General features: G+C 37.6%; 1 protein-coding gene across 2 annotated transcripts in view; it reads left to right on the forward strand.

Moving 5' to 3' along the window:
• The window catches only part of DLEU7 (deleted in lymphocytic leukemia 7), a 129,928-nt gene that overhangs the window by 15,149 nt on the left and 96,106 nt on the right, over positions 1–18,673 (forward strand). Inside the window, exon 2 of one of the 2 annotated variants that reach the window (XM_017873743.1) lies at positions 5,609–6,368. The exons of the other annotated variant lie outside the window; for it this stretch is intronic. Within the exon in view, the coding sequence (XP_017729232.1) occupies positions 5,609–5,815 (207 nt within the window). The 3' untranslated portion in view covers positions 5,816–6,368. Of the gene's footprint in view, positions 1–5,608; positions 6,369–18,673 lie in introns of those variants that run through there. 2 annotated transcript variants of the gene reach the window in all.

Genomic DNA, 18,673 nt, shown 5'->3' on the forward strand with positions numbered 1-18,673 from the left:
CACTAACACTAATGACAGCAGCTGATGAGCTAAATTAAAAAAAAAATCTCTCTCACACACACACACTTACAGTGTTTTAAGAAAATTTACAAATTTGTGTTGGGCCGCATTCAATGCCATCTGGAGCCACAGGTTGGACAAGCTTGATCTAAACAGCTCTTTGACACCTTCTGGGCAGAAATGAGCAACACACAAAGGTAGGGAAGCAAGAATGCTTTAAAGAGAAAAGAACAAAAAGTATGGTAGCTTGCGAATCCTTGAGCGTGGTATGGTTCTGTCCCGGCATCTAGCTCGCAGGTGGTCCTGCTGCCACTGTTTGCTATGTTGAAATGAACATTGGCTTTGTTTCCGGCGGATGTTTTCAAATAAGTACTTTGTCAGAAACCCAGGTCCTTCTCAGTCAAAAAAACAGGGTTTTTCATAGGGAGAAGAATAGTTTCTCCTTATAGACAGAATTAGGAAGAAAACTCTGGTCCCTCATCAAACTTTGGTTCAACTTTTAGTTCTTCCTTCCATTTTCTTTTGAATGACAGTATCTGTTTCTCTTTTCCTACATTATTTAGTTGAATTTTTAGCTCATGAGTTTTCAGAGATTATTCTTTATTTACATAATCATTTAAGTCAAAGCGTTTCTCACTGTGGCTACATCCCACAAATTTGTGATATAGTTCAGTATAAAGTATCTGAAAATTTCAATTATTTTTTTTCACTGATCCATGAATCATTTAGCAGTGGATTTTCTAAGTCACACATGTTTTAGGAAGGGTATCTATGTTATTGATTTCTCATTTATTTGCATTGTGATTTGCATGATAGAGACTTTCTGATATTTGTTGAGATTTGCTTTGTGACATTATAATGTAGTCAGCTTTATAAATAGTCCACATATGTTTGACAATAATGTACATTTTCTTATTTCCATTGGTTCAAGCTTGTGGTTAGTGTTTTTCAATCTTTCTCTGTTTTGTTGTTTGATCAATCTAGTTTCAGAGGAAGCTAGGTTAAAATCAGCTTGTATGTGTGTAGACTGAATGTACGTTATGATTATCATATTAGGGACATACAAGTACAAAATTGTGACATCTTCTTGGGGAATCATTGATTTTATTACTCATAGTTTATTTTATCCCCAATAATGATTTTTTTATGGTTTTATTTTGGCTTCTCTTTGCTTGGCATATATTTTAATATCCATTCATTTTCAATCTTTATGTGGTTTTAGTTTTAAATGTGTTTCTTGTAAACAGCCTATAAAACCAACATAGTAATCACTATCTTCCAAAAGGTGAGTTTATTGCTTTGTTATTTGTTGTGCTTTCTGATATGTGTAGGCTTCCTACTACTATCTTATTTAGTGTTTTCTGTTTACCTTGCCTTATGTTTGTATCTTTATTTCTCCAGTTTACCTTCTATATACATAGGGTCAATAATCTGTTTTTCCTTTTTCTTTGAGACAGGGTCTTGCCCTGTTGCCCAGGCTGGAGAACAATTGCATGATTATTGCTCACTGCAGCCTTGACCTCCTGGGCTCAATGTGATCCTCCCACCTCAGCCTCCTGAGTGGGTGGGACCACAGGTGCATGCACTCTTGCCCAGATAATTTTTGCATTTTTTTTTTTTTTTTTTTAGAGACAGGGTTTTGCCATGTAGCCCAGGCTGGTGTCGAACTCCTGGACTCAAGCAATCTGCTTGCCTTAGCCTCCCAAAGTGTTGGGATTACAGGTGTGAGCCACTGTGCCCAGCCAATAAAATTTTAATTCATCTTTTCCCTCTGCTGATTTTTAAGTTTTATGTGTTATTTCTCTACTTTTAATAATAACTCTTACATTTTTCACACATGTACCTAACAAGTCTGAAATGTATGAGCTTGCCACCTTTCTCTTGAATAATACAGTGCTTAGAGTGCCACTCCATTCGACATGTCACTGCTGTTCAGCATTTGAGAAACATCTTGCTCAGATGGTTCTAAAATGAACCGTCATTCATTTACCACATTTAGATGTCCTAAACTCCACGTTAGTTGTTATAATTTTTGTTTTAAACAATAAATTCTTTAGATTTATACCATGTTTCTGAGTTTCTTTGTTCACTGTTGCATCCTGAATCTCAACCATTTTCAGTTGAATTTCCTCTGTCAGAATTATGTCTTCAGAAATATCTGAGAGTCTATTAGTGGTAATTCTGTCCTCTTAAATGAGAGCATATTTATTTTTCCCTGAGTTTTAACTGATAGTTTAGTAGGAATAAACAAAATTCTAGGTTGACAGTTATTTGAGGCTATTATTCCATTGTCTTCTCTATTGTTGTGGTATCTTGTCATACCTTGAAGTCCATCTGTATTTTTCCTTCTGATTGCCTTTAAAAGTAATTTTGTCTTGATGAGTTTAGATTTGAATTTCACTTAACTTGTTCTCCCTATGGCATATTTTACTTACTTAATATAAAGATTTCTGTTTTGGATCTACTCTGTATAATTCTAATCCATTGTTCTCTTTAATATTGACTCTTTCCCATTCTCTCTGTTGTTCTCCTAGAAGTGTTTGTTGGACTTTCTCATTCTGTCATTCATGTTGTTCAACCTCTCATTCATATTTCCCATGTCTTCAACTTGTAATCTTGCATTCTAAGGTATTTTTTTCATATTTATTATCTAGTTTCCTCATCCTCACTTTAGATAGATTTAATCAGGTGTTTAAGCTGTCAATTAAGTTTTAAATTTCTACTATAATTTTCATTCTTTTAGAAGTGGATGTGCTTCTTTTACAAGCCTATTTTTTCTTAAAGCACTTTTCTGATTTCTTCTTTAATATCTTTACTCATTTAAGGCACGGGTACCTAACCCCTGGGCCATGAACAGGAACCAGTCTGTGGCCTGTTAGGAACCACACCGCACAGTAGGAGATGAGCAGTAGGTTAGCAAGCATTACCGCCTGAGGTCCTCCTCCTGTTGGATCAGCAGCAGCATTAGATTCTCATAGGAGCACAAACCCTACTGTGAATTCAGCATGTGAAGGATCTAGGTTGTGTGCTCCTTCTCATAGGTGGGAATTGAACAATGAGAACACTTGGATACAGGGTGGGGAACTTCACACACATGGGCCTGTCGTGGGAAGAGGGGAGGGGAGAGGGATAGCATTAGGAGATACACCTAATGTAAATGACAAGTTAATGGGTGCGGCACAACAACATGGCACATGTATACATATGTAACAAACCTGTACGTTGTGCACATGTACCCAAGAACTTAAAAGTATAATAAAAAATAAAAAATAATAATGATCTTAATTAAATTTGTTGTTAAGAAAAGCACTAGGTGTTCTTGTGAATATCTGCAAGAATGATTGCACTTAAATATCATTGTAAAACTAGGGCTAAGGGAATGAAGATTTAACAGAGAAATTCCAGCCACTCATCATCAGATAATAGGTGGCTAATAGAACAAGTATGATATTAGAAATTTTTAGAGTAAATAAGAAGGCCTTATCGAAGCTACCAAATTCACACCACACAACTGGATATTTGGCAGTATTTTAGCAGCAAATTTTCTTTCTTCTAATTCCCAGTTTTATTAATTAAATTCCAGGATATTTTCTGAAACTATACCTGACAGTATCCAGTATGATCAGGAAGTAATTACTGAGATTTTTTCAAGAATAATATTTATTCATCCAATCATTCATTCAATCACTGAACACTTGTGGGCCATCTACTGTATGCCAGCCAGAATAAGGCGACACATGAGTATTAAGGTGACACATGAGTATTAGAATTAGTTTCTTCTCAAAGTATAAATGTACTGCATTTTCTACTTTATTCACCTTCAATTTATTATGAAATAATCAGCATGTTGTGATTTGCCCTTCAAGAAAAAGATTGTTAAAGATTGTTATTTTTTAAGGTGCATACTGGGTTTATTTTATAATTGGTAACAAGAAAATTTTGCCAATCATAAAATAATTTTTATTTGACAAAGCATGCAGACTCAAGGATGACTATCTGACTTAAAAAAAAATCTCATCTCTTAAAAAAAAAAAAAAAAAAGAGTATCTAATGCCTGATGATCAGAGGTGGAACAGTTTCATCCTGACACCATTTGCCACCACCAGCCATGGAAAAAAATTGTCTTCCACAAAACTGGTCCCTGATGCCAAAAGGTTGGAGACTGCTGATTTAAAACATATTTTATAGTCTCTATTTTAAATTCTTCGAGTGTAATCTTGTCCCATATTGCATCTGCTGTATCATGGTAGATTGTGTTTTAAATTTCATACTTTGACTTCATCATCAACATAGGCATTATGCATATACTATTGTAGGGCAATGGTTGCAGACATGTTTCCCTGGAATATGTTTTTGTTTGTTTTTGCCATGTGTTCATGGCTGTTTCAGCCCAGTTCAAAATTTTAAGTTAATTTCTTAGCACGAGTGTTCCCAGGACGTTCATCTGGTACAGAGGGCAATTCCAAAGTCAAACGACTGTGTAATATAGGTCTGCTATTACACATTCCGAGGGACAACTTTACTCTCCATCCCAAACCCGGCTCAAGAGAGACAAACTTTCATATCTTCATAGTACTGGTAGGCAGCTAAAATAATCTTTTAAAATTTTGGCTTCTGAGAGATTTCTCTTATTTTCTTGCAAGCTCAGAAAGGATGTTTGCCCTATTTTTATTTAGAATCTTAGGAATTCAGTAGCAAAGAGAATTCCTTGGGAAAACTAAGTTCTCATTTTGTTGCCAGAACCAGAAGTCCTGGGGACGTCATTTCCGTATACTGAAAAGAGATGGTATATTCAACATTATCTCTGATGTGGAATCATCTCAATGTAAAATTTGTGTGCAATGGATTTTAGGAAAAAACCATTTAGGGATTAAAAATATTGAATTACCTCCTTCTTTTAAATTACCTGGGAACTGTTCTTTCTGAATTTGCATTTGGGGATTTCTTGAGACCATGTCCATTAAATAACAAATTCTGTACTGGAATACTGAACACAGTGAGTATGGGATAATAGAAACATAGGCTATTTGTGTATTTGTCACAGTTCTTTTAGGAACAAGTAACAGAAACTCAAGTCCAACTGGGTTAAGTAAAAAAGTGGTATTTATTGACCCAGATGGCCAAAAAATCTTGGGGTTTATTGTTCAAGTATAGCTAGAGCCACGTACTCAGAAAGTATTAGATTAGAATATGTCTCTTTTAATCTCTTGGTTCTCCTTTCTTCTGTGTTGGCCACATTCTCATTTGGATGCTATCCTTATGGTGGCAAGATATTTTCCAATAGCCTCAGTTAAAGAGGATAGCAGATCCTCTTTAGGTCTTGTCTAGCAGATATCCTGGGCCTGTGGCTTATTGGCCTTGGCTTAGATCATCTGTCCATTCTGATCAGTCCATGCTCTGATTGGCCTGGTCCCTGGAGTTGTGATCAGCTTTGGTCCAACTACATAGGCTAAGAATGGGGGGTAGTTTTTCAAGAAAAAAAAAAAGAAAACCAGAACACAGAGTGCTGTCACCAGAAGAGAAAGGAATGGAAGTTGGGTAAGCAAAGTACAACAAATGCCCCCCATAACCTATCTAATTTCTTGTTTGTGTTTGTTGTTCATTTCAGGATAGTGTTGAGTTTAGAAACATCTGCAGTCATTTGGCTCTACAGATTGAAGGACAGCAGTTTGACAGAGACTTGAATGCTGCCCACCAGTGTTTGAAGACAATAGTCAAGAAGCTGATTCAGTCACTTGCTAATCTCCCTTCAGATGCCCACGTGGTAGCCTGTGCTTCCTTGAGACAGATCTTACAGAATCTCCCAGACATATGAGTGTTAAAGGTATCGGGAGTAAAACCACAGCCAGCACTGTTAAGAGAACCAGATACTTTCCTTCCTAATTGGGTCAGCAGACAATGGATGTTTTTATATCCAAACGGGAAAGACTTGATGGCATGTGAAACAGTCTGACCAGTGGCATCTGTAGCCTTCAGGATTATAGCATGTTAGTGAAATTTTTTTAAAGCAGTAGTTCACATTTTTAAGTATATTGACCTATTTGCTGACTTTCTGATTGAAATACATTCTACTTTGTGAAATTGATTTGATTATGTATGTATATATTTATTCGTATTAAGTATTAGTTTTTATTGAATGATATCTTAATTTGTATTCATATTAATGTAGTTCTAAAGGGTTTAATGTGGTTATTTATATAATTAAAGTTCCTTGGCTCTTAAAATGACCTTGAATAAATGAGATATTTGATAATTGCTATGTTCTATTAATACTTACTGGACACTTCCTTTTATGTTATAAGAATGACCTTTGTAGGACTACATGTGTCAGTAATCATGAGTTTCAATCCTGACATTAATAACTTACTGTTGAGCACAAGAAGAGTTGCTTCTAAACCTTGTGCTTTTATATACTAATTTAAAAACTTAAAGTAATAGTGAGCTATGACGTACCAATCATGTATGATATGTAAATACAAAGCACAGTATTATTAAAGTCTCACGTGGAAAAGTCTAGCTCTTACTGTTTCTAAATATTCTGATTGAAGTAGGAAATTATTTGAAAAAAGGGAGGGAGTGGATTTACTGGCAGGTTTCCCAAACCATTTAGAGCTGGGAAGAGAGAAGATGATTTTTTTTTTCAACAACAGTCCACACATACTTAGGAAAAACTAAATTTCTTGTTGTTCAATGATGACTGTGTTGAGAGCCAAAGTGAAATGCGACTTTTCCCTTAAAATTTTAATAGAAACAGCAACAGATTTAGAAAAAAAGATTATAGTGTATATGTGCAGCTTGTTTTCTAAAAGAATCATCAACTAGGTCTGTGTGGTGGGAGTACAGTACTGTTTCTAAGGTGTTAATAGTAATCAAAGCCTTTTTAATCTCACCCACTCTGATCCTAGTTGGTTCTAAATGTTTTCTTCCAGAATCTAAGAATGAAAGGTAAACATTGCTTCTCTTTGGAAATAACTGACCATTTCCAGAGAAGTGAGCTAAGTATATGATACTGAATTCTAAAGGAAAGATGGACGCTTTGTGTGTCTGTGTGCATGCGTGTGTGTGTGTGTGCTCATGTGTTTACATGTGCATGAGTATGTGTAGGGGTGAGGTGGGCCAGAAATAAAGGGCATTTATTTCTTCACTTGATCTTAGCCAAAAGGCTGAGAAGCGGTAGGCATTTATTTCTTGAGAATAATCTTTGCCACTCAGTTTTCCCACACCTAAGAAACATTGTATTCTGGGGGGATGCCTTTCTTTTATGATGAGGTCTTTCTTCCCCCAGGGAAATTAGCTCAGTACTTTTCTTTCAAGACCCATGTTACTACCCCATTGTAATTAATGATTCCCTCAATGAATATTAAGGTTGTTTTTTTTTTAACCTTACCCAAAGAAATAGTGAACATTTTTTATTTTCTATCCGTGCTTGTGCTTTTTCCTCACTTTGTACCATGTTTCCTATGTGCTGACAAAAATCCTATTCATCCTTTAAGATCTGACTTACCCACCACCCCTCCATGAACCCTTACGGGCCATCCTAGCCAGAGGTGAACTCTTCCTCTTCTAAACTCCCATAGAACACATTTTATGCTACTTTTCTGGTGTTTATCACATGCCATCTTAATAGCATAACTGTTGGTAAATCTGCTGTCAAGATTAGCTTGCTGAGGGCAGGGATTACCTAGACATCTTTGTATGTTGCATAGCATCTACAGTTCTTAAAGTTCTATGATGCTACTAGAACTTTGGTTGCCCCACCACCTTTTCACACCCTTCCCCTACCCCATGCTAACTTCGGTGTCTTATGTTCTATGGTCAGTCTACATAATCAATTGGTTCCACATGCCACCATTCCCTTCCCTTTTTTCTCTTTGGTTGAATGTTGCTTGCAGAACTCAATCCCTGGTCAAGTTCAACTCTCTGCCTACTCCACGTCTGTACAGGAGCTCTGAATATGGCTGGAGAAAAACACTCAGCCATACCAACCTCACTTCAGCTCGTGGCTCCCAATCTCCAGGGACCCTTGGCATTCTCCATTAGCATTACTTCATTTCCTAGACCTGCAATGTTCAGTATGGTAGCGCTGGCCACACGTGGCTACTGAGCACTTAAAATGTGGCTCATCTGAATTGAGATGTGCTGAAAATGTAAAATGCACACTGGCTTTTAAAATCTCTTTACTAAAAAAATGAATCTAAAATATTTTGGCACTTTTTATACTGATTACATGTTGAAATAATATTTTGAATATGTTGGCTTAAGTAAAATATACCATTGAAATTAATTGTACCTATTTCTTTTCATGTTTTCAATATGGGTACTAGAAAACTTAATATTCCATGGATGGTTTGCATTATATTTCTATGAGAAAGCGCTGTTCTGGAAAATTCACTAGATAATTCACTGCTGGCCTTAACAATTTACTCTCTGAAGGCCCTTCCACACCTTTTCAAACTTTACCCTTGTTTACTCACCTCATTCTTAGCTGATGAGCTTACTTCTGATTGCACAGGGACAGTGGAAGCCATAAGAAGAGCATGTTCCTCGTCTCACTAGCAGATCTACCTACCCTGCATCTGTACACAGGTACTCTGAGTTTGCTTCTGTTATAAGGAGGGCTGCCCTGCTCCTGTGCAAGACTGGTTGGCCACTAAGGCTCTGGACTCTGTCCCTTCTCACTCACTTGTGGAATTCTCTCTTAACATTCATTCTCTTGCTTGCATTATCAATTTTTGCCTCTCATAATATCATTGCGTCAGCATGATATTATGTTATAGTATCTCCAATTCAAAAAAAAAAATTCCTCTGGCTACTGCTTTGTTTTTTTTGCTCCTCTTAACAGCAAAACTCACTGGAATAATTTTCCAAATTAGTTACTTACAATTCCTTTTGTCTGATTCCCTTTTGAACCCACTTCAAATGGATTTGTGCCCACAACTCCATCAAAACTTATCTTGTCAAGACTCCTGATGACTGTCTTACTGACAAATTCCATGGTAGATTCACAATCCTCATATTACTTGATCTATTAGCAGTGTTTGATGCAGTTGACCATTCCCTCTTTGAGTCACTTTCTTACTTGTTTTCCAAGTCAGCAGATTTTCATGGTTTTACTTCCTCACTGGCTTGCTTTACAGACTTTTGTCCTGGTTCTTCCACATCTCTTGATTTCTTAATTGTGTAGTGCTTCAGGGCTCAGTTTTAGTCCTTTTCTCCAACTACACCTACTAGTTGGTGATTTACAATACTGGCTATTCACTAATGATGCCCAATATATGTCTTTCACCCTGAGCTCCAGACTCCTGTGTTCAACTGACTACAGAGTATCTCTACTTGGATGCCGAAAGTCATTTCAAATTCCAAAATGGAATTATGGATTCCCAAGACTGCTTCTCTGCCATCCTTCAAATTTCAGTTGGCCATGGTTCTTATCCTTCCAGTCACATAGGCAAAAAACATTAGCGACATCCTTGACTGCCCTAATAGTGTCACCTAAATTCACTCAATCAGCAAATCCTGTTGGCTCAACTTTCAAAACATGTCTCAAATCAGATCACTTCTCCCTACTTCCATAGCCACTATTCGAGTCCTAGGCACTATTGTCTCCCGCCTGGAATACTGCCGTACCTCCCTGAGTGGTCATAGTACTTCTCTGCTCTCTATAGTCTATTCTCCACACATTGGCCACAGTAAAAAAAAAAGTTAGATCAATTACATCTCTGCTCTACCAATGGCTTCCCTTTTTACTCAGAATAAAATCCAAAATCTGCCTTTTTGACCCATCTCCTACTACACGTCTAAGACACGAGTCTCTTTGCCACTCACCTCTTCAAATACGACAATGATCAATCCTAGGGCCTTTGCACTTGCTCTTCCTCTGCCAGAACAACGGTTTTCATCTATTTCAAGGAGGTCTCTGCTCTAAAACCTCCACATTAGGGAGGCCCTCTGTAGCCCCTCAGCAAAATAGCATCCCCTATTACTCTCTTATCTCTATTCCCTGCTTTGTTTTCTTTGTTGCTCTCATAATGACCTGAATTTGTTTATGTTTTTATTGCCTGTTGTAGTGGCTAAATGGTGGCCCCAAAAGTTGTGTTTATCTTAATCAAAGTGACCTGTGAATATTATCATATATCACAATAAAGTGAATATTACCTTAGATGGTAACAGATGTGATTACATTAGGGATACTGTGGTGAAATTATTTGGGATTATCTGGGTGGACCCCAGATGCCATCAAAAATGTGCTTATAAGAAAAAGGCAAAGGGAGAGAACACAGGCAGAAGAAGAGGAAGCAATGTGCCCATGGGAACAAAGAGTACGGTGACAGGCCCAAAGTCAGGGAATGCTGACAGCTACCAGAAGCTGAAAGAGGCCAGGAGCAAATTCTCCTCTAGGGCCTTCAGAAGGAGTGCTGCACTGGGGCCATCTTGATTTGGGGCTTCTGGTCTTCAGAACCATGAGAGAAAACATTTCCGTTGTTAGAAGCCACCCAGTTTGTGGTAATCTGTTGCAGCAGCCTAAGAAATGAATACACCTGTTTTTCCTCACTAGAACAAAAGCGCCAGGGATGTTGTTCACAGCTGTATTCCCAGCACAACAGGGTAACAGCTCAATAAATATTTGATGAATGAAGTCATGTGGTTAGTCACTTATGTTTTTTGGTAAATACCTAAACCTAAAAAAAAGTGAAAAGAATAATTTTAAGGATTAAACTGATCGGTGCATTTTAGGCAGGTGTTGAATTAAAAACAATCATGTAGCAATCACTCAATAAATGTTAATAATTATGATGGTCATCCTGACAATGACTGGGCCAGCCTGGGCCATTCTGAGTGACCTTTTCTCCTCAACTTTCCCATGTAGTGCTTTTCCTTTTCTCTCTCACTTCAGAGTCAGACTGTGTTTTTAAAATTTAAGACCATGTAGTACCTTGGGCAATGTGTGACAGTTGCATGAAGACAGGTTGTGGATGTCTTTTTATAACTCTGAAAAAAGTCACATCATCTGATACTTTTTTCATTGAATTTCCTTAACTGTTTCACCCTCCTATTTCCTTTAATTGTTATTTTTAGATGATCCATAATAATGAATTTCTGGATGGTAGAAACGCATTTTCTTATAGAATAAAAGTAGGGGACATACTGGTGATCTTTTAATTAGAGCTAGATACGGGCGTGACAAGATGGTACTTGTGCCCTGCTCTTGTCTTGAGATCCTCTCCTCACTGTATTCTGTAATATCCTGGCAGCTCCAAGAGCTCCCAAATCAGCTTATCTTACATCCTTTTGACTGCGTGCCTTACACTGATTGAGGAACTATCTTCAGGTTCCTTTGGCTGTTTTCCATTTCTTGATTTAAATGAAGGCCTTTGGAGGGTAGGAAGTCATCTGGACACTTGCTTCTGACAGAACATAGGACTGTAAGAACCAAATCTTCCACATCTTAAAATTCCCTCCAACAGTTGGCTCCATTTTCCATTTTTCCTTCATGCTCTGGTGCCAGATCCTCATGCAGTAAATCTGTCTGAGAGGAGTACAAATCTTGTGGATCCGTAAGTTTCAAGACACATTTAATTCAGCAGAACTTCAACTAGCAGTGTTCCATATCATCTGGGTATCCTCATCAGGGATCCCAGTGTTCCATTCTACAGCCAAGAAATTACCACAGTCCTGGTTTCACTTAGCTACATACCAGAACCAAAGGTCTAGGCTGTCACAGCCCCAGTATGTGTTACCAGAGAGCTTTACCTTTGTTGGAGGTGACATGTTTACTGCTATGCTCAATAGAAATGGTATTTGAAGCTGAACCATAGTTTATATATTTCATTTCTTGTAGACAAGTTCATATCTGCTCCATGCATACAGTCATAATTCAGGAGACACTTCCAAGGTTGGCAGAAATCTTTCCTGGCACAGAAGTACCAGTAATTTGTTCCCCTTGACTTGGTGGAGACTTTGATAATAATCATGGCTTTATTTTCTTTTTCCTTAAAAAAAAAAGCATTACAAAATGCCTATGGAGCATAAGGGTATCTGGCAGAAAAACAAATTCACAGAGATCCTAGAAACAAGTTGGAGAAGACAGTGTTGGCTTAGGTTGGTACAAAAGGGAGAGAGGAGATTCTGCAAAGACCCCTGCCCCCCTGCACCTGTATTCCAGCTCTGAATGGAGCTTGAGAGTACAGGAGGACAGCAAAGCTTGGCACTGTGTGTGTGTGTGTGTGTGTGTGTGTGTGTGTGTGTGTGTGGCGAGGGTAGTGCAGATGGAGGGAGGAGAAGGGAAGAGGTACACTGAGCCTGATGCTGTAATCCCAAACATGAAGAAAGCAGTGGGATAATCTGGAAAATGAATGTCTTTGTGATATCCACAGACCCACCTTGAAGAATTCCTCAAATGCACTTGGTTTGTTGATTTGCCCAAATGAAAAAATATAGTGCTCCTCACAAATGACACTTTTCATAATGTCTGGGAAGTGCTGATGCTCTTTTATACACAGCCTCATTCAGTCCTCTGAGTTTGTCTTTGATACCCTCTTGTCTCTCATTCTTTAATTTTATCTCAGCCCCTCTCTGTCTTGAGCCACAATCCACAGAATCGTGGCAAAGGCATTTAGAAGGCTATTAATGGCATTATGTTTTTCTGGCTAACTATTCTTTTATACATAAATCAAGTTAACAGATGTTGGTCTTTGTTTCTTTTCCCTCTCTTTTTTCATATATTCCCCTGCCTGTCTTCCAGTCTCGGATTACATGATACTTGTTAGACACCTATTTCCTGTGTAACTCAGAATGGAAGTATATGTGTGTATAGCAGGATTACTGTTTACACTCACATTACATGAATAGGCATACTCAAAGGGAATAGAAATAAGCTATTCTATCCATTTTCTTGCCTTGCAGCAAGTTTAATTGAAGGATGAAAGGGAGAGAACGAGATAAAAGTTATCTCATTCTGTTAACTTTATTTATGTATAAAAGAATAGTCATATAAACCATAATGGAATTAATAGCCTTTTAAATGCCTTTGCCACAATTATGTGGAATGTGACCCAAAACAGAGAGGGGCTGAGATAAGATTAATGAATGAGAGACAAGAGGGTATTGAAGACAAACTCAGAGGACTTTTTGATGTAATTGACCTCACACTTTCGCTTAATTAAATTTAAATGTTTACTATGATACCCACTTTATTCTATATTATAAAATTGTACTTTTCTGCAGTCCCCGTCAAGAATATTTCCTGTTCTTGAAAGCAAATTTTTGAATTTTTCATAAAAAAGTGGGGTAGTTTTGTTGTTTAGTAGTATGAGAAGCTCTAAAGTTAACGGGGCTGAAATTACTGCACAGTTATGAGGTTGCACTAAAAGTTGTTTTGCTCCTGTTTTCTGGGACTTAACTTCTTTAGGGAAAATGTTGTACCATTAAATCACAAAACATTCACAAATTCACACGCACCATAAGTGGGCCTGTGGGACAGTCTACTTCAAGTTCATCTAGAGCATTTAGAAGCAAACATTCTTACACTTCTGGGGCCTAGTTCAAATGTAAGCCAGCATCTAGTCTGCGTGCAGAATACAGCTAGTCCATTGTTTCCAGGTGTTTTGATGAATGAACCTGCTCAATAGTTGATCTAGTCAGTATAGAAACAATTGAAAAATAATTGATAAGAAATCCAATAAATTCAGTAAGGCTCTGTATGTGTGCGTATATGCGTGTGTGATTTTTTGTATCAATAAACACATGATTTATAGGTGTTCTCTCTCATTTTCTTCCCCTCATTTCAGTAGACTGAAATATAGGTTGAAAAGATCTTTGAGTGTAGAGATTTTTCTGTCGACAATGGGTACTCATAGAAATGAGAAATTGTAGAATGACATGCAATTGTAAGTAATGATTACATCTCTAACATGCTCCCAAATGGACTTTCTGTGCATTAAGTATCATTACACTACAATTTCCAAGATGTCTTTTAGCTACAGGCTTTAAACACTGTTTATAACAGATAAAATGAGTTCTTGGGGGGAAAAAAGAGGGAGACTCTTAGCAAACCAGTGTCACAAGTGAAAAATAGAGTTTGCCAAATAAATAACTCGGACACATTTATATTTGTCTAGATGACTATGTCTCTATTTTTTACATTTAAAAATAATTATAGATTTATAGATCCTATTCATAAATTATTCACAGATTATAGACTCATAGTGGCAAAATCTAGTACATGGAGTCTGATGAATTCTTCACCCAACCCAAATGATGACAGCTTATATGACTGTAGTACAATAGCAAAACCAGGAAACTTACATTGGTACCGTACTATTAACTGGATTGGTACAGTACATACTTCTTTAGGGAAAATGTTGTAGGATTAAACAGGATTTAAACAGGATTAAACTGCATAGAACTACACACACACACACACACACACACACTCACATGAATACATGTAAAAACTGATGAAAACTGTTTTCATCAGCATTCCATCAGCATTGGTTCTGGCTTCTAGACTGAGACTAGATTACCTTGCAGAGGAGAGCTAAGGAATCATAGAGTCAACTTCTATTTTTTTCACTTTCTTCTTTCCAAAGTTCATTTCCTAAATAAAGCTGTTTTTGTAAAATCTGTTGGCAACGTTCATACCTGAATAATGCCATGAAGTTGGTAAGCTCTATATTTAAAAAAATGACTAGTATCAAAATCTTCATCAAAGTAGTTGAAGTGAAAGAAAGCATTCTCTCACCTTGGTCTGACAGAATGAACGTCCATATGTGGACTTCTCTTTCCCAAACCCATATCACAAATGGCATGAGCTGAATATTTCCAAGTGTGGGTCTGACTTTTAAGTGATTTCCCACATTTTCACTTCACAAGAGATCCCTTAAAATATTACAGTGGTGACAATGACTTCACTCAAATAGATGCAGAGCCAGCCTTTCACATTTCTAATGCATTTTTTCTGGAGTTTAATCTAGACTAAAAAATACTGCTTATTTGGTCTCCTACCAGTTGAGATTGGTAATCCCTCACTAATTTAAAAATTGCCATGTTGAATTTGATCCAATTTAAAAAATATGTATTGCTTAAAATGCCATTTTTGTGATTTCTTTTTTGTTATTCTAGCCATGAAATATGGAAGCTCAGTGTCCTTAATATAAGCGAGTTAATTATTTCAAAGATCAGAAAATGACATTTGCTCTTTAATTTTAAAGTAGATAATAATGCTTTTATGGAAAAAATCTCCTAGAATATTTCAATCTAATCAGAGGGAAATTTGGTATAATTTATAAGAAATAATACACTGTGGAAAAGAAAAGAACTATTGAAAATAATGCATGGTATTTCCTAAGTTGAGCCATAAAACATAGCACTTGTTTATTTTACCATATAATTCCAGGGTTATCACTTCAATGTTTAAAGCAAAGACCTCTATCAGTTATCTAAGTATATATACATTAGATATAAAAAGTCTCAAACAAATTACAGAGTTTTTTAGTGATTCAAGGAGGAAATTCAAATTCTCAGTCATCCTTCCTGAAGCTTACAGCGTTTTAGTAAGTCAACTCAAATAGATCAATGTAAGCATATATTTCATATGACACAGCTCTCAAACTACCACACCAAAGAGTTCTGGTATCTGTGCATTAGTCAGAAAAATCTTGGTCTACGACCATACCACCTTGAACATGTCTGGTTACATCTGATCTTGAAAGCTAAGCTGGGGCAGGCCTGGTTAGTATTTGAATAAGGGACCACGTGGGAATAACGGGTGCTGTGGACTAAAAAGAAATTTATTTGGTCTTTTATCTTTTCGGACCATTTTGGTTTTCAAAGGCAACAGCTCAAATCAAACCTTAAGCAGAAGTTTTAATTTTAAGATTTGTGTTTTTTTTTTCCTGTCATTCTACAGTCTGCTACTTTCATGTTAAGAATTTCCTCTATTACTTTAAATATTTATTTATCTATGGCTTTACTGAAAAGACTTATGCATACATATGTATAACTAGATTTATACATATATAGTTATATGTAACTATTCACATCTATCAACAAGTAACACCCTGAATCTTAATTGTGATTGATGTAAAGCTGTTTGTTTTTGTAGACTGAAGTTTATGCCCCTCAGCAGACATAGCTGTGGTAGAGGCTGTGCTACACCTCAGATGCATGGAGACAGGACCTTTTAACTGCTTTTCTTGGGCTTAGTTTTGAGTAAACTGTTGATCTTGTCATGGCCTTTCTTGCCTTTACCCTACATACAGACTAAAACTCCCCTTTGAAAATGTTAACCACATGTGTACACCCAAGTGGACTTTCTGTAGCACTAGCCTGGAGTCAACAGATGTGAGGGCTGGAAGAATGTCAGTCAAACCCGAAATGCATCTTTGCCTGAGGTCTCAAGAGTAGTTTATCAGAGCAGGTGGGATCAGCAATGTCCACAGGGGCCCCTCAGGTCTGAGATCCAGTGTCTGCTCCCTCTGCCCCTTCTACACACTATCAAGCTGCTTCTATATTTATGCATTTATATTGATTTTCAAATCGTGGTTCTATTGAAAATAGGGTTCTGCTACAGAAAAAAAGGTAAAAAAAAAAAACTATCAATCAATGAATAAAACAAAACACTCCACTGATATTCACCAACTTTCTTCATATTACAGTTTTTTTTTTTTTTTTTTTTTTTTTTTTTTTTTTTGAGATGGAGGCTCACTCTGTCGCCCAGGCTGGAGTGCAATGGCGTGATCCGGGCTCACTGCAGCTGCTGCCTCTTGGGTTCAAGTGATTCTCCTGTCTCAGCCTCTGGAGTAGCTGGGATTATTGGAGTCTGCCACCATGCCCAGCTAATTTTGTATTTTTAGTAGAGATGGGGTTGGCCAGGCTGGTCTCCAGCTCCTGACCTCAAGTGATCTGCCTGCCTTGGCCTCCCAAAGTGATGTGAGTACAGGCGTAAGCCACCGTGCCCAGACATCTTACAGATATTTAAATATGAAGACAAGTCCAGTTCTTCTAACTTCTGATTCAGGCTTCCCTCTGTAAGGCCCTAAAGCTAAAACACATCAGGCTGTTGGGGCAGCTAGGCTTTCCTACTTAGCCTCTGCAGGCCATGTGGCTAGTGCTGGAAGGCTGGCAATGGCTAGGAAGAGAGCCTCAATGCTAAACCCATTTGATGGGTCCATTTTCTTCCTGGGCTGAGCCACAGAGTTCCTGCCAGGAACGTTTCACAGGTGAGCAGACTTCTCTCTCAGAAATGCCCATCATCACAATCCTTACTGGGACGGGAGGTTTTAGCCAGTTTTACACATGTCTATGTAACAGATAGGAGTGCTATATACAGGAGAAAGCTTTCAGTAAAGCCATGGATTACTGGAGGCTGAGGACTCCTTGTAAGAAGTCTCGCAAATAGGAGCACTCCTTCTTCTTGCTGCTCTTCCTCTCAGCTCTCTGGTTACTTCTCTTTCTAAAGGCTTTCCCTTGGTCCTTAACATTCAGTTTCTGCCTAAACTGTTCTAATTTGTACTTCCCTTTTCTGGTTAGATGTTTTCTAAAAAGGACCAAAAGTGACCTTTATAGTTTGTCAATTTAAGTCAGAGCAACAACTTGCAGTTTTCTGGGGCCCTGACAAGCAAAAGTAGGGCTCTCCCTGGCAGGTGCTTCCAGCTGCCACGCATGCACACACATACATACAGATGCAGGCACACACATGCATACCCATGCAAACACACACATATACACTCTCCTGCACGAAACCCCTAGGAAGTCTGTGTACGTTCACTGGTACCACAAGTTATCCTGAAAATGTTCAGAACACTTTCTATCTCTGTAACACTACTTTTAAAAATGAATTTCTGGGGTAAAGGTCATTAAAAGGAAAACATCATTAAGCTCTTTGAAATTCCACTGGGCTTTAAAGATTTAAGAATCCAGGGATGTACAATATAAATTTTGCCAAACTTTAAAATAAAGTAAAAAATTCACAACAGTTGAATTCCTCCCAAGGCCCCTTTACAACACTTATAGATCGCTGAGATACGGGTATGATGAATAGCTATGGGTATGATAGCTCTGCATGAACCACACACAACAAAACACCTCTGCGTTCTATAGCCCTTGGCACAATACATTCCTGGTGGCCTTTCCCCTAATGCATTTCCAAACGCCAGTCTGTGGACCAGGGTCACTTACCGACATACGCTTCAACTTTCAATAGCTAAATGAGAAGGATTGGGCTTTATCCTTTATTTTGAGATTTTTATCCTTGCTTTTCTTGCCTTTCCCTTTTGATACTAAAACATTCATTTCTTATAGAAAGCGAAGGTAATAATAGATTGTAGAAACATTTTGTTTTGTTTAGATGACCTTTCTTTGTAAAATTAAAAGATGGAAACTCTGTATTGGGTTTAAAACCAATTTTAACTCTCCATGAAATTTAAAGTCTGGAAAACATTTCTGTGAGGCTGGGCCAAATCCCAAACCTGGGGGAAAAATAACTTCAGGAGTGAATGGCTACAACCACTGAAGTTCAGAAGAGAATTTAGCTTCTTAACCTTGTTTTTCAGAATTTCTTTTCCAGAAACTATAGAGAATGAGGATGGTAGAGGACGCATCACTCTAGTTTCCTCTTTCCCCAACATCCACAGACATATCAATGGTCTGAATGTAATGTCCTCTTAAAATATGA

The sequence above is a fragment of the Rhinopithecus bieti genome, unplaced genomic scaffold, assembly GCF_001698545.2.
Source record: "Rhinopithecus bieti isolate Rb0 unplaced genomic scaffold, ASM169854v2 scaffold_7398, whole genome shotgun sequence".
Taxonomy (NCBI): Eukaryota; Metazoa; Chordata; class Mammalia; order Primates; family Cercopithecidae; genus Rhinopithecus; species Rhinopithecus bieti.